General features: G+C 41.9%; 1 protein-coding gene and 1 pseudogene across 13 annotated transcripts in view; one reads left to right on the top strand and one right to left on the bottom strand.

The window, feature by feature from the left end:
- Positions 1–1,341, bottom strand: part of LOC140513774 (TP53-binding protein 1-like) — a 114,938-nt gene extending 113,597 nt beyond the window's left edge. For 12 of the 13 annotated variants that reach the window (XR_011970345.1, XR_011970344.1, XR_011970346.1 and 9 more), the window contains exon 1: positions 956–1,341. Coding sequence is in view for 9 of the 13 variants with exons in the window: in XM_072623757.1 (XP_072479858.1) it covers positions 956–1,069 (114 nt within the window). In the remaining 4 variants the exon portion in view is untranslated. The remainder of the gene's footprint in view (positions 1–955) is intronic. The other variant, XM_072623759.1, reaches the window with a different exon arrangement.
- LOC140513815 (enhancer of rudimentary homolog pseudogene) overlaps positions 1–15,865 on the top strand; it is an 84,607-nt pseudogene that overhangs the window by 33,414 nt on the left and 35,328 nt on the right.

Raw genomic sequence — 15,865 nt, 5'->3', positions numbered from 1 at the left:
TAACAAATATACACAACAGGACCACATAAAAGAAGCTGTATTAATTAATCTAAGTACACACACACACACACACACACACACACACACACACACACACACACACACACACACACACACACACACACACACACACACACACACACTAGTATTTAACCAGAACTCCTCTTCAGTACTTAACCATTTCCACTGAACCATTCAGAAAACACCATTCTTTTTAAATGAACCACCCTTCCTGATAGCCCACAAAAGCCTCAGAAAATAATCACAAATACTCACTTAACCTCTATGAACTTCAGATTGAAAAACAGGAATAATAATAACATGTAGTGTGTGTGTATACACACACGCACACATGTATATATACAGAGAAAGATACACACACACTTCAAGGGGTTGTTGTAAGGTTCAGATAAAATCAAGTACATGGAGTAATCTGAAACCTTAAGGTACTATAGAAACATTAGTTATAACCAACAGTAAATCTTGACATCTTCACCATATGGCTTATCATGTGTAAAATCGAGAAGCGGCATGGACTAGCAAACAGTCAGAAAAACCTAGGTTCAGAATCTATTTTGTAGAATAGTTGCGTGATTCTGGGCAAATTACTGAAGCTCTCTCTGGGCCTGTTTCCTCCTCTGTAAAACCGTGAGTTAGAGGAGATAGTTTCTAAGTTTCTTTCTAGTTTTAAACATGCAGCTAAATGGGTGTGTGAACAAAGAGCGAGGTCTGGAGTCAGAAGATCTGTGTGATCCCAGACAAGTCACTTGACCGCTTAACCACTTAACCTCTCAGTTTCTTTCCCCTGGCACATAGGTAGCTCTAGAGATACGTTAGCTATCATCCTGTCCTCTTTTCTGGACAAAATTAATGCTCCACTTTCACCAGTTTGGTTCACAGTGACTCTTACTAGCCTTCGGATGTCCTCCCTCAGCCCTCTTCCCCCTGGTCTTACCCTAAAAGTTATCGCCCGAGACTCCTGCCGGCCGCGAGCGCTCTGGATCTTTAAGCCATAGGCGGCCTCGAGATGCTGCAGCAGGGTCAGCCTCACCAGCCTCCGGTGCCTCATTTCTGCGGGTGTCTCGCACCTCTCCGCCACTCCCCTCCTCCTCGTCCTGATCCCTTTCCACCCATTGACCTTCTCTAGCCACCACCTCTTCCACTTGCTACAAACCCTCGGTGTCACCACCTTCGCTTCAACTCCCTCTCGTCCACTTCCACGAGCCCCGCTGGGGCTCGGGCCTGCTCCTGCCACTTCCGTGTCTCCTACCCTCAATTCCAAGCCCTCAGGTCTGTTTGTCCACAACCCGCTCCTTCCCCCGCCACTGACCCTTCTCTAAGTCACTCCCCACGGACCCTTCCACGCTCCTCTCCGGTCACTCCCCACCGACTCGTCCACGCTCCTTCCCGGTCACTCGTCCACGCTCCTCCCCAGTCACTCCCCACCAACTTGTCCACGCTCCTCTCCAGTCACTCCCCACCGACTCGTCCACGCTCCTTCCCGGTCACTCGTCCACGCTCCTCCCCAGTCACTCCCCACCAACTTGTCCACGCTCCTCTCCAGTCACTCCCCACCGACTTGTCCACGCTCCTCTCCAGTCACTCCCCACCGACTTGTCCACGCTCCTCTCCAGTCACTCCCCACCGACTTGTCCACGCTCCTCTCCAGTCACTCCCCACAGACTCGTCCACGCTCCTCCCGGTCACTGCCCACCAACCAGTCCCAGGCCTTCACCCCAGAAGACCTTTCCCCTAGACTCCCAGTCTCTATTTCCGGTCCCTCGGGTCTGCGGGCTCTTGCGGCCCCCCGCTCGTCGCCGGTCAGGCCCTAGGCTAACGTCGCCCCAGACGCCGGAGGCCCGGCGGGCCCTGGGCCCTGGCTCCGCCGCGGACTCCTCGAGCTCCCCTCCGGACCGGTCTCGCACGCTCAGGCAGCGCCCTCCGTCAGCCGGGCTGTTACCCCATCCCGGGCTGCCCACTCCGGCAGACCGGTCGCCCCCACAATCCAAATCCCAAAGCCGCGGTCTCCCGCCTCCCACTCCGCCTCCGCCGCCTAGCCAAGCACTCAGCTCCCGCTCCGCCTCCGCACCCCAGCCGAGAACTCAGCTTCGGGCCGAACGCAGCGGCTCAAACGGCAGCACCAACGTTCGACCCGCTCTCTGATTGGGCCGCGCCATTCACAATCAGAACCCCTCCGCGGGGGCCTAACAATAGCCTGATTCGGCGGTAACGCCGTCAGCAGAACCGAAAGTGGGGAGGGGTGGGGGGAGAAAGGTAGAGCCCGGTCCTACGGCTAGTCCGACAGGTACTGCGCGTGAGCTCCCTGTAAGGGCGGAGATCCCTGGTGGCCCATGGTCAGGGCCGTGCAACTCAGACCATTAATTAAGGGCTAGGCGCAGGGCGGGGACTCCACCCACGTGCTCCCGTCCCGAGCAGGACGCCGAGGTTTGGACCGGGCTCCTGCAGCCTTGAGCGCTACACCGCCCTTAAGGCCCCTCCATGGTCGGGGGGGGGGCAGGGGGGAGGCTGGAGGTGCCATGAGGGGGTGCCTGATCATGCGCGTGCCATGCAACCCCTTTGAGCCCCAGCTTCTCCCCTGTAAAGCGGGGTTCGGTGTGGTCTCCAAAGACAAGGGAAGGCTCCAAGCTTAGGCTTGTATTAGAAGGTGTGGGGAGACAGACTTGGGGGCCACTAGAGGCTTATCACAAATACCCAGAGGTGATCCGCAGGGATGCTGCTCCCCACAATCCTGCAGCCCCACGCAGCGTGCTGGTCCAAAGTCCCGCCTTGCAGCGCTCTCAGGACAGGTTGTCAGGCGTGTCCAACCCTTCATGACCCCTCTCTGGGGGTTTTGGCAAAGATACTGGAGGGATTTGCCATTTCCTTCTTACTCATTTGACAGAGGTGGAAACTGAGGTCCATGAGGTTAAGTGACTTGCCCAGAGCTAGTAAGCAATCTAAAAGCCTCTAAAGCCCTTTTCAAAGGAGAGATTTTAATATCCCAAACGAAGCCTGGAAGGAAACGTAAAGGCAGTGCCCATTAGACTTTTCTCCAGGGATCAGTCTTGTGCAAAGCACTTTGGGGAAGGAAAGGAGCTGGAAGAAATTGGGGATTTAAAAATTTGTGACCAGAGAGATACGACTTATCTTATCTCTGAGAGAGGTCTGCTCGAGTGGAGGCACCCAAAGAAACTGGGGATTATGTACTCAAACCTCTTAAACTAGCCTAAGAGCTACTTATCTTTTTGCAGCTCTACGGGAAGATATGCTGGCAGTATGGGAGGTCTCTGCTAAACACACCATTTCTCTAAGCACCACTAGGCAGAATTTACTTAGGCTCCTGTTAGCTTATGGAGGTAGCCCAACTCTAACTCTGCCTGCCCCAAGAGTTGGCGGTGTTGATTAATATCTGGTCTAATATTGTAGGAAAACCACCTGATTTGAAGTCTATGTGGGAGTTCAAAGTGCATCTCTATTACTACTTGTATGGCCACGGACAAACACTTAACCTCTTTGGGCCTCAGATTCCATCTTTAAAATGAAACAGTAGAACCAGTTGATTCTATGAGCTTTTTAAGGTCTCTTCTAGCATTAATAGAGTTCGAATTCAGCTTGCCCACCTATACTCTGTAAAGGAGATATCATCAGTCTCCTAAGAGGAGGTAGGATGGAAGCCAAATGAGGTTGGGTGGTCCCTGGGGGAGATCAACTGGAGTTCTTAAAAGCAACAAAGGGTGGGAAGCAGCACTTTATTAATCATTATTGTTACTCATTGTTGTGATTTCTAAAACCACAGGTAAATTAAGGCATTTTCTCTGGCTGTCTCCCGTCCTTGGAATGCTATCCTTCCTCCGCTTCACCTACTGACTTCTCGGACTTCTCAACGAAAATTCCATCTTTTTTTTCCTATTTTTAAAATATATTTATTTTTCGTTTACAACATTCAGTCCCACAAGCTTTTGAGTTTTAAATTTTCTCCCCCTCCATACGCTCCCCAAGATGGCATGCAATCTGATATAGGCTGTCCATATACATTCATATTAGACATATTTTCATTTTAGTTATATTGTAAAGAAGAATTATAACCAACGGAATGAACCATGAGAAAGAAGAAACAAAACAAAAGAGAGACAGCAAATAGTCTGCTTCCATCTGCATTCAAATGCCACAATTCTTTCTCTGGATGTGGATAATATTTTCCATCATGAGCCTTATGGAGTTGTCCTAGAACCTTGCCTTGCAAGAGCCAAGTCTATCAAAAGTAGCCTTCACACAATGTAGCTATAACTGTATACAGTGTTATCCTCTTTCCACTCCCCTCATTCAGCTCATATCCCATCTTTTATAAGGAGGTTTTCTCAGCCTCAATTCTAGTACCTTCTTTCTGGTAATTATTTCTTATTTGTCCCATATATGGCTTCTTTGTATATATTTGTTTACATGTCTCCTTATAAGATTCTGGAGGGTAGAAGCTGTCGTTTGCCTTTTTGCATCCCCAATGCTTAGCATAGTGCCTGACATATTATAGGTGCTTAGTAAATGTTGATTGATTGTAAATTGGGAAGTGAGGAAAAAGAGTTCTCTAAAGTAGGCATTCTTAAGCTGGAGTCTGAAGTTTTGTCTGTTTTTACTATTTTCAAATTTGTATTTCAAAATAATGGGTTTTATTTGCAATCCCTATGTATTTTATTTTATGCATTTAAAAACATTATTCTGAGAAGGGGTCCATAGGCTTCACTAGATTGCCACACACAAAAAGTTAAGAACCTCTGCTTTATAAAGAAAAAAACTTATGAGGAAGCATCCTGTCCCAGTTTCCTGATTATCTCAGTTGTAAAATCCCTGTTCATGACTTTTTTGAGGGGACCATTTTTCTAAATTGCAAAGGAAGAGAAAACAGTTTAGAATCAGTAAAAGTGCTTTGCAATTTCCCAAATAGAATCCAGTTTGATTTCTTCCTCCTATCCAATTCTGGGTTTAGGCAATTGTTTATGTCCAGTGTCTATCACAAAAAAAAAAAAAAAAAAGATGGATTAATTCCATGTGCCATCTCTCCAGTTAAGTATCATGATCTTGATCTGTGCAATATACATGCTTCATCCATGTCTGTGTGGACTGCTAAGACAATCTTTTAAGAAGCTATTGAGTATCTTGGTTCATTCATTCAACAAAGAATTTATCAAATACCTATGAACTGCCCCCACTACATTATATGAGTCCCTTCCCTCAGGCAACTTACAGGCTATTAGAGAGAAACATGGGTCTTTTCTCAGGCTTCATGCTTCTTGACCTCTCTGTAAACTTTGAGCCTGTGTTTACCTTCTTCTCCTTTTCTGGGATACTTTCTTCTGGTACTCCTCCTTCCTAATTGACCACCCCTTTTGCTCTTCTTTGCTGGAGCTTCATCCAAATCATACCCACTTACCACAGATGTGCCATAGCTATCTGTCCTGGGCCCTCTTCCTCTTCTTTTACTTGGTGATTTTGTTAGTTTCCATGGATACAATGATTATTTCTATGCTGGTGATTAAGAAAAATCTACTTTATCCCACATTAACCTCTCTTCTGACCTCCAGTCTTACATCTCCAGCTGCCTATTATTGGACATCTCAAACTGGACATCCCATAGATATCATAAACTCAGCATGTCCAAAACCGAACTCATTATCTTTACCTCCAAACTGAATCCTCTTCCTAACTTTCCTTGTGCTTTGTAGAGTGTCACTAGTCTTCCAGTCACTTAGGAAGAAGGATTGGTCCAAATCTGAGAGGAATTTGCCTGTATTACAACCCTGAGGGGAGCAGTTGTACCATCTGGCAGTTTCCTTTTTAAAATAATTATTATTGTTATCCAGCTGCTAGGTTCAGCTGTTTACATGCTGTCAAAAGAGTACAAGTGATGTCGCTGTTTTTCAATTTCAGTGCCCTGGGCCAAACTTGATTTTCCACACCTTGGTTATAACACTGCCTTGTGCTGTTTCACTTTGTTTTTTATTAACGTCTGATAAAGTAACAAATGGCATACTTATCAAATTTTCAGATGACAAAGTTAGAAAGAATAACTAACATATTGGAGGACAGGTTTGAGAAAGATCTCTTTAGTATAGAACTGTTGTGGTTTCATGATAATGTTGTGGTCGAACTATCTCAAAAAATTCAGTCAGACCATCTCTAATCCAAGCATAGACATTTCTTGAGATTGATGCTTCCTAGGAAGCCCAAGAGGGCCCAGCAACTTCAGAGAAAGCAAGATGGATTTTTATAGGGTAAAGATGCGATTACGTAACAAATTATGAATATTAAGAAGACAGGAGGAGTTTGTTAAGGATTAGGTTATAGGGGAGGAGTCCCAGCCACGGTCGAATTGTGTATGCAAATACCTACAATGCATACAGAAAAATCCATGGCAGGGTATGAATGTATGATAATGACATAATGGGCCTCTCTATGTCATAGGTTCACCGAAAGGATAGATTTTGCTGTTACCGAGCAGGTGCTTACTTAGAGAAAGTTCCTTCTGTTGTTTTGGGGTCCACATCCTGCATGGGCATCCTGGTGGTGCTGCTTTCTGATTGGCCAAGGATGGTCCTGTCTGAGACTAGATGGATGTGGTTGTGGTTGAGTGCATGAATACACCTGCTGTTTCTGTGGGAAGTATGAGGAATGGGTCTGGAACCAGTGACTGGCTAGAGACAGTGACTGGGATCTCATCTCAGGGACACTGCTGCTGTTCTGTGAGACATAGGAGTTCATGGACACACCTGTTCTAGTGAGCAGTGAGGCATATATAAAGAAGTTCGGATATTGAGTTAGGGATGGGGGAGTGGTGAAGTAGGGGTAATGGGACTGTAAGGAAGTTAGAATATTGGGGGTGGGGGCAGCTTTATTAGGATTCCATCCAAACTGACAACTTACTCCTCTACTCAGTTCTCTGGAAAAACAAATGAAACTTGTGAACCATCCTTCACTTAACAGCAATTTCTTCATGCCTTGTAGCTTCCTTTATAGCAAGAATGGAATCACCTCCCTGATGTCATGGTCCTCTTGGAGAATGAGGGACAAACAATGACAAATTTTGATCCCTGAAACTTTTTTTTTCCCTTAAGCACCTGACAACGCCCAATCACTCTGGCCCTCATTGACTAGAGAATGATAGGTCCCAGGCCACTCCCTACTTGGTCATTGTTTGGATCCTGATGGTCTCAGAGTGAACGTAGACAGCAGTGAGGAGTCAGACAAGAACAACAAAGTTTTCAGATCAGCGTTACAAACATTAATCTGTTGGTTCTCTAAATGTGTGATCTTGTCTAATGAGTCAATATATTGAAACAACTGACTTGCATTTATACTGACACTATTGCTTGCTATTGTTTCTCCTTGGTTCTTGAAGAGGATCATGACTCCAGGAAAATGATGCTACCACAGGCAAGTGAATTGGATATAGGGAGGGAGGGCTGTGCCAAGTCACCAGCCTCACTTTCTTCTCCAGAGCCATCTATAGATCAGGATGACTAGAGATGGCCCTAGATGCAGTAGAGACTTTGGCCTTTCTAAGCTAAGGTCTTTAACAGGTCTCAGTTTGACTGAGGCAATGCCTGTTCACTGATAAAGAAATGAGGCAGAGAATGGGCTCTTTACCTCGTCAAAAAAAAAAAAAAACAAACCCAAACAAACCCCAGATCCCAGTCTGGAAGGGAAATGAACAAAATTGTTTGGTAATTCAAACATTCTTTCACCTTGTCATTTTTTAGGGCTAGGGTGAAAACTGATCTTTTCCAATCCTGTGGCTACTGTTGAGTTTTTCAAATTTGCCAACATACTGAATGGAACACTTTAACAGCATCATCTCTTAGAATTTTAAATAATTCAACTGAAATTCCATCACCCTTACTAGTATTCCTGTTAGCAATTCTTCTCCTTCTCCAAGATGTCTGGCTCTAGATCAGTAACCATACCATTATCACTGAGGTTAAAGATCTTTCTTGAATACTCCTTCTGTATATTCTTGCCACCTCTTTTTTTATCTCTTCTACTTCTCATAAGTCCCTACCATTTTTATTTTTTTACCATATCCATTTTTGCATGAAACATTCCCTTGATATATCTACTTTTCTTGAAGACATCTCTTGTCTTTTCCATTTTATTGTTTTCTTCTATTTCTTTGCATTGTTCATTTAAGAAAACCTTATCTGTCCTTGGTATTCTCTGGAATTCTGCCTTCAGTTGGACATATCTTTCCTTTTCTCTTTTACCTTTCACTTTCCATCTTTCCTCAGCTATTTGTAAAGCCTTATTAGACAGATATTTTGCTTTCTTGCTTTTCTTTTTCTCTGGGATATTTTTGTCCCTGCCCCTGTACAATATTGTGATCCTCTGTCCATAGTTCTTTAGGCACTCTTTCTACCAGCTCTGATCCCTTAAATCTATTCATCACCTCTACTTCGTATTCTTAAAATATATTGCTTAGGTCATACCTATGGGGTCTGATGGTTTACCCTACTTTCTTCAATTTAAGTTTAAATTTTGCAACAAGAATCTCACGATCTAAGTCACAGTGAGCTCTAAGTCATGTTTTAATTGACTATAGAGTTTCTCCACCTTTAGCTGCAAAGTATATAATCAGTCGGATTTCAATATTGACCATCTGTGTTGTCCATGTGTAGAATCACCTTTTGGATTGTTGTAAAAAAGTGTTTGCTCTGACCAGTGAGTTATCTTGACAAAACTCTGTTAGTCTCCGTCCCACTTCATTTGTACTCCAAGACCAAACTTACCTGTTATTCCAGTTATCTTTTGATTTTGTGCTTAAGCATTCCAATCCCCTGTGATGTAGGTGACATCTTTTTTGGTTGTTGTTTTTAGAAGATGTTGTAGGTCTTCAGAGAACTGAGCAGTTTTGGCCTCTTTGGAATCAGTGGCTGGAACATAGACTTGTAGATCTGAAAACTACGTGATGCTTAACCCACTTGATCCCTTTCTCATGCTCCCATCACCATCATCACAGAAATGGAAGGGGGCCACATATTAGTCAGGACTATTTTGCATTTTTACCTCTTTGGTGCCTGGGTCACCATGGCCAAAGAATTCATCACTTTATGGCCAAACTTCTGGTAATGTCTCCTCATACTTTGCTGTTCCTCATGGAGCAGACACAATCTGTTATCCAAATCATACTCAAAGTTTTTCCTGGTTGTTTGAATATGCCAATGCTTATGCTACCTGACATAGTCTTCAAGAACCCAGTGTTACCTCCATACCATGATGCAGCATCACACTATGATTTCTGTAGAGGAATGCGGAGACATAAAAAATAAGAAATATTATTTGCTTTAGATCTCACTATCTGTTAAGTCCAGTAGGTATTTAGGGAGACTACTTGAGATAGGTTGTGATCCCCAATCAGATACTGTACATGGTTCATGAGAGGACTGATATTGTCTGTTGGTAAATAGAACAGAAAGTATTGTGATGAGGTCTCTCTATGCTTTAAGCATTTTTTCTCTGGGGAGTACATAATAGGGAATCTGTGTGAAAAAATGTTGTTGCATATTTTCTTCCAGTTGAGGAGGGAAACGAGAGGAGGGGGGGAAAAGCACAATTCAAGGAGAGGAAAGAAAGTTAGAGATGGCTGGGTGAGGAGTTTAATTACCCTGGCCATCTAAGACCCTGTCATACTGTTGCCCCCTGAGACTTTACCTTGAGCCTAGACTGTAGAGGACTTGACCAGAAGTCTGGTAAAGCAGAGGAAGGCAGTGGAGTTAGACTGAGGAAGCTGCCTGATCAAACTGCCAATCCAGAAACATATGGCTGAGATAAAATTGCCAGTAGAATCCTTGTGTATATGTGAGTGCCCATGTTTTTGTGAAGGAAAGAAAGGAAACTAGCAATGTTGTGCCTTTCTAGTTGAAAATAGGTAAGTCTTTAAGAATTACACATAAACAGCCCACTCTAATGCATTCTCTCTTCTCACTGAGGCTCAAGTCACTCTATTTTGTCCCAAATAATAAATATGTGCCTGAGGAAGATAGCATATAACTTCAGGTATGATTTAAAAAAAAATCCACTTTCAAAATAAATAAAATAGAAGGTATTTAAATTGCTAAAATATTTCTGAATCGATTAAATAACAGTTCTTATACAGGTTAACTGTGGATTATTTAAGCAAATAAGTTCAAAATCTACTTAGGGCAGGCATTCTTAACCTTTCTGTTTCAAGGACTTGGGTAGTGATCTGGTAGAATCCTGGTCCCCTTTCTCAGTATAATGTTTTTAAATGCACAAAATGAAATACATATGATTATGAAGGAAACAAACTATATTGAAATAAAGTTAACAAAATATTTAAAAGAAAAGAAAGCAACTTCATGGACCCCAGGTTAAGAACTCCTGACTGGGGTCATGAGCTTTTCTAATTGTTGAAGAGAATGGATTTTGCCTCTCTTCCAATTAACTGCCCACTTTTTCATTGAATTCCACACCTGTGAAATGGCCCACTATACTTGGATAGAATTCCAAATAAATTTTATGATCCATGAGGAACTGTGTCATTTTTCATCTTTGCATCTTGAGCATGTAACACTCATAGTAAATGCCTGAATAAATGCTGTCGATTCATCTTAGTATCCTAAAGAACTGGAACAGTGTCTTGTCCACTGTAGGCGGTCAATAACTATTGATGACAACGATGTCCCAGAAGAGGTTTTGTATGAATGGCCACTATGTTCACCAGTGGATCTCCCATTGTTTATGAGGAGTGTATGTGTTCTCAGTGTTTCCATTCACTATACTATCCACTTATATAACCAAGCTAGATCATCTAGTAGTAAATTCAAATAGAATTAACAATGATAAGCAATAGAAGTTCATATCTCTGTCATTTACACAAGTCATTTAACTTCTTTAGGTCTTGATTTCTTCATCTGTAAGATGACAAAGTGTTTAAGGTCATGTCTAGCTCTTTGGGTTGGATTCTGTGATCCTTCAGACTCACTTTTACGTCAATTGAAGCAGAAGCATATTAGAGCCAGCTGATACTTTGACAAACAATTGTTAAATGATCAGTGCGAGCCCTTACAACTCAGAAATCAGCAAATACTACAAATCAGGACTTGATTTCATGTTCTGTCTAGACATAAGAAAGTGATGGAGAAAATATTAATAATGTTAATAATGTTAACAATGTCCATAAATATTAATGATGCAAATTAAACTTTAAAGTGTCATGCACACTTCTTTTTCCTTAGAAGACTGGTAGTTAAACATTTACCAGCACACAGTAAACAGGTTTTGCCAACACAATAGACGTCTATGTCAATTTTCACTGAATATTCTGCCGTGTAAGCAGGTCAGATTTTTGTGAAAAGCAATCCCTGTAGCTTCTATCTCTTGGACTAATCATCTTTTTTATCTTTTCTCATAGTTTTTCCTTCCTTCTTATCTCTTTAAAACCTGACTAAAAGTATGTCTTTTCTACCTGACCCTTTCCTTAAGTTTTCCTTCATCATTTACTTGCATGACACTCAGTGTATGTAACAAACGCTGATTTGCAGGTCATTGTGGTGGGTACCACTGGAAAGGCTTTTGAGGAGCACAGTCTTCTGGATCTTAAAGAACAAAAAAAAAAGGAACTAGTTTGCACAATCTATTTCTCATGTTTTTTTACTCTACGTAAGACAGAACCTGTTATCTTACTGAATTTGAGACTATTTCCTTTTTATTTTGCTTTCTCAGCATTTCATAATTTGGCTGACTGTGCCACACCTATTTCTAATAATAGCATCCAGCATTTATATAGCATTTTAAGGTTTGCAAAGTACTTCACAAATCTTATCTCTTTTGATCCTCATAACTCTGGGAGGCATATGCTATCATTATCCCCATTATATAGATAAGGAAACAGGTGGAGAGAGGATAAGTGACTTACACACAGTGTAAATAGGATTAAAACTCAGGTCTTCCTGACTCCAAGTGCAGTCCTCTTTCCACTAGCTATCTAGGTTTTAAGGGTTTGACATAATAAATACAGTAGAGAAAAGCTGTAAGGAGGTCAGAGGCTTGTGCCTGGACTTTTTGGGAATTCTCAGTGAATAAAGTTTTGGAGAGATACCTAGAAAAGACACGTTTTAATGTGACTATCTCCCTAAAAAGATGCTAGAGGTGATCACCTATACTCCACACTTTTTGGATGCTGTGACCATTTTCTCCTTAGGCTTATAGTCTAGGAAATGCAGAAGATAAAAGTGGAGAAGAGTTGGGTGTATCCTAGTTTTAGAGCTAAGATGACTTAATCAAACCTCAGTATCATGATTTAGCAATGATAATTATAAAATAAAATAGTCTAGAATTTTCTGACAAACTCATCAAACAAAAAAAGTAGACTTTACATGTTTTTTAAAATGCCTATGAAGAAGCAGAGACTCATCTATCCTCTGTACGTTACAAATGCCCAAACCAACAAATCCTGAAATTGAAGACCATTAGTTAAGTTGGACTTGTCTCTCTCTATTGCATAGAACAGATGACCAGACTCATACAATTCACTTTGCAAGTCATGGCATCATGTTCCTGATGTCAAGGTCCTCTTCAATAATAAAGGACAAATCACATACAATACAAGGCCAGATGACACTTGGAATCAGAAGACACAAAAATTTAGGAGGTAAGAACTTAAAGGACTATATATATTAAAATAGGTCAAGAAAAATTATTTTGTGATAAACAATAAAACTCCATTAAAATGATGATGTCAAGGCAAATTCATGCTACATACAGGGGTTTTTTTTTTTTTTGTATTAGTATAGATTTACTCTGTGCTACATGATCTGACACCATGAATGACTGAATTTGTAGCGTATATAAGGGCGAGATTTTATTTTCATTATGGGCATGAAGAATTTTTCCCTCTTAAAACTGATTGTTTGGAAATGTAAACCTGTACTTAGAATCATTTATTTAGAGCTAGAAGGGGCCTGGAAGGTCATCTAATCTAACCCTCTTTTTACAACTGAGAAAACTGAGGCACAAAGGAATTAGGTGACTTGTCCAAGATCATACAAGTAAGAAGTGAGAGTGAGAATTTGAACCCAGATTCTCTGAGTCTAGAACCAGTGCTCTTTCCACCATACCAGGCTACTCTCAATGAATTAGACTTATTTTTCATTACCTTTGTTTTTGATGAATAAAAAATGAGATCTATTATGAATTTGCTTTTCTAGGACTGAGTATTGTACAAAATCATTTTTATTTTGTAAGCAACAAAGGTGATACCTGCCTTCATGATTCATTCCTGTCATCCAGCACAGAAGTTCACCTCTCACCCACCTCACCCCCCACATACACTCACAAACTCTAAAAAGAAATGATTTTTTTTTCCAACGTAGTGTTCTGGATTAGTCATTTCTGAGATATGATTCCTTCATAAGATTCATTGTAGACAATGCTACTTCCCAACATTACCTCTCAGACAGAACAGTTGTATCTCTGCTAGTATATAAAATATCCTTTATATATAGTACATAGTAGTAGTATAGTAGTATGCTGTCTGAAATATTTAGTACATAAAACAAAATCTTTAAGCAGACAGAAAGGGAAATGCCCTTGCAACACATTTAATTTCTATCTTTGGTGTTAAGATAATTTTTCTAGATAAATTGTTTTTGATTCTGGAGTGTTAGAAAGTCTGGAGATATGTCACCATTTCTCCATATATTTATTTAACACAGTGTTCCAACAGAGAGCTTCAATTTGGAAGACAGAGGCAGAAGACCAGGACTGCGATCCTAACACATAATCAGATCGGAGCTAAGAGCCTGAAAGTCTCATACTCCTGAGTCCTAGTTAGAAACTGCACAAAGATAAGGAAATGAATCGTGTTTCTAGTGTTCTCCAGTGTGGCCACTATAGTAAGGGCCTGCAGAGATCCTATTATTCAACACACATGCACCAACACACATGCACAAACACACATACAACACACACACACACACACACACACAACACCCCAAACTTTCATTTAACAGAGTTTGCCTTTCTATGAATTTTAGATTTCTCTACACTGGATCCTGCAAGTTAATAGTTTCTCTCTCAAAAAAGCTATGGGATTTAAAAAAACAATGAACATTATCAAACCCATAAAATGTAAAACGAAAATGCTAAGCTCCATTGTAACCTTAAGGTTTTTCTTTTTTAAAGTGGTCACAGTTGTGAAGAAGCCTTAAATAAAATTTCATGCTCAAAATGAAACAGTAGTTTGCCAAGGAAGATTAGTTAATTCAGCTGCATTGCTTTGGACTTTAGATTGCATGCTAGATAGGGACTGAATTTGAATCATGCTCCTACTTGGGTACAATGGAAAGTTTTTCAGATAAATCCTTGGAATTCATCTCACTCTTGAAGAGTTTTCTTAATCTTTTTCATTCTAGTTGTTTTACTTATGTGGATAGACAGAAAGAAACACTCCTCCAGGGCCTATAGGGCAATTTAAACATAAAATAACACAATGGATTGATTTAATCAACTGCTTTCGTGGCAGCCTCACTTTGGGGGAAATAAACAACCATTCATAAACATCACCTAGATTTACTGCTTCAATCGGAAGATTTCATAACCGATTCTGGCCTCTGCAGTGAAAGACCTACCAAAGTCTTAACAATGAAACACTTCTGGGTTTTGTTGTAAGTGTTGTTGTCATTAAAAGGCTTACAGATTCCGCTAGTGGAGAGCTTGAAGTGGGAACAAAGGAAGGACACAAGAAACCCCAGCAGGGAAGCAATTCGTTTCTGATTCTGCAACCAAGAGGTAAACTTCCCTAAGGAAAAGTGATTTTGGTGCCTTCACACTCTCTCTCTCTCTCTCTCTCTCTCTCTGTCTCTCTGTCTCTGTCTCTGTCTCTGTCTCTGTCTCTGTCTCTGTCTGTCTCTCTGTTTCTCTGTCTCTGTCTCTCTCTCTGTCTTTGTCTCTGTCTCTCTCTGTCTCTTTCTCTCTCTCTCTCTCTGTCTCTGTCTCTCTCTGTCTCTCTGTCTCTGTCTCTGTCTCTGTCTCTCTCTCTCTCTCTCTCTCTCTCTGTCTCTCTGTCTCTGTCTCTGTCTCTCTCTCTCTCTCTCTCTCTCTCTCTCTCTCTCTCTCTCTCTCTCTCTCTCTCTCTCTCTCTCTCTGTCTCTCTCTCTCTCTCTCTCTCTCTCTCTCCCCACCCCCACCCCCCAATCCAGTTAAGGTACCTATGCTTTCTTTAAGTCTCCATGACCGAGTTAGATGAGTTAAGGTGAGTTATATCTGGAAAGCCCATTCCTAGATAATGCAGAAAGGAGGACACAGATAGCATTTTGATTTTCCCTTAACATCAATGCATTAAGGAAGTAGCCTAGCACAGAAGAGAGAGGTCAGACTCGGGAGTCAGATAATACCTGAGTTCATACAATGTGACCTTGGGCAAAGCCCCTAACTTTTCAGCGCATTAGGCGACTCTCTAAAACCAACGAATTGCCGATCTGCACCATTGGAGTGGTTTTTCGCGACTGGAAGATCCCCACTCTTGAAATCACAAGTTCCAGTTAAACAAGGGGATGGGTTGGGGAGATTAGTTTCAACATTGGTTTGTATTAACCCCTAGGCAACTGAACTTTCTACGGGGTTGTTTGTAAAGGTTTGACCAGATCGGGCCTGCCCAGAAGACGAGTTCCTGAGACGATTTGGGACTGCAAAAGTGCCCGGAGCTCCAGGTTTTCTGGTGAAACAGAATCTTTCCCCCCAGATTTCCTGTCACCGCTTCTTATCTAGAGCATGAGCGGCGACTACCCCTTTGAGTGACAGTCTAGGGGGAAAGGGAACAGGGAAGACGGGGTTTGGGATGCGCATCTACAACTTTTAA

The sequence above is a fragment of the Notamacropus eugenii genome, chromosome 7 (assembly GCF_028372415.1).
Source record: "Notamacropus eugenii isolate mMacEug1 chromosome 7, mMacEug1.pri_v2, whole genome shotgun sequence".
In the NCBI taxonomy this organism is placed as follows: Eukaryota; Metazoa; Chordata; class Mammalia; order Diprotodontia; family Macropodidae; genus Notamacropus; species Notamacropus eugenii.
Note: the sequence above shows the minus strand (reverse complement) of the source record. Positions and strands in the feature narration are given on the sequence as shown.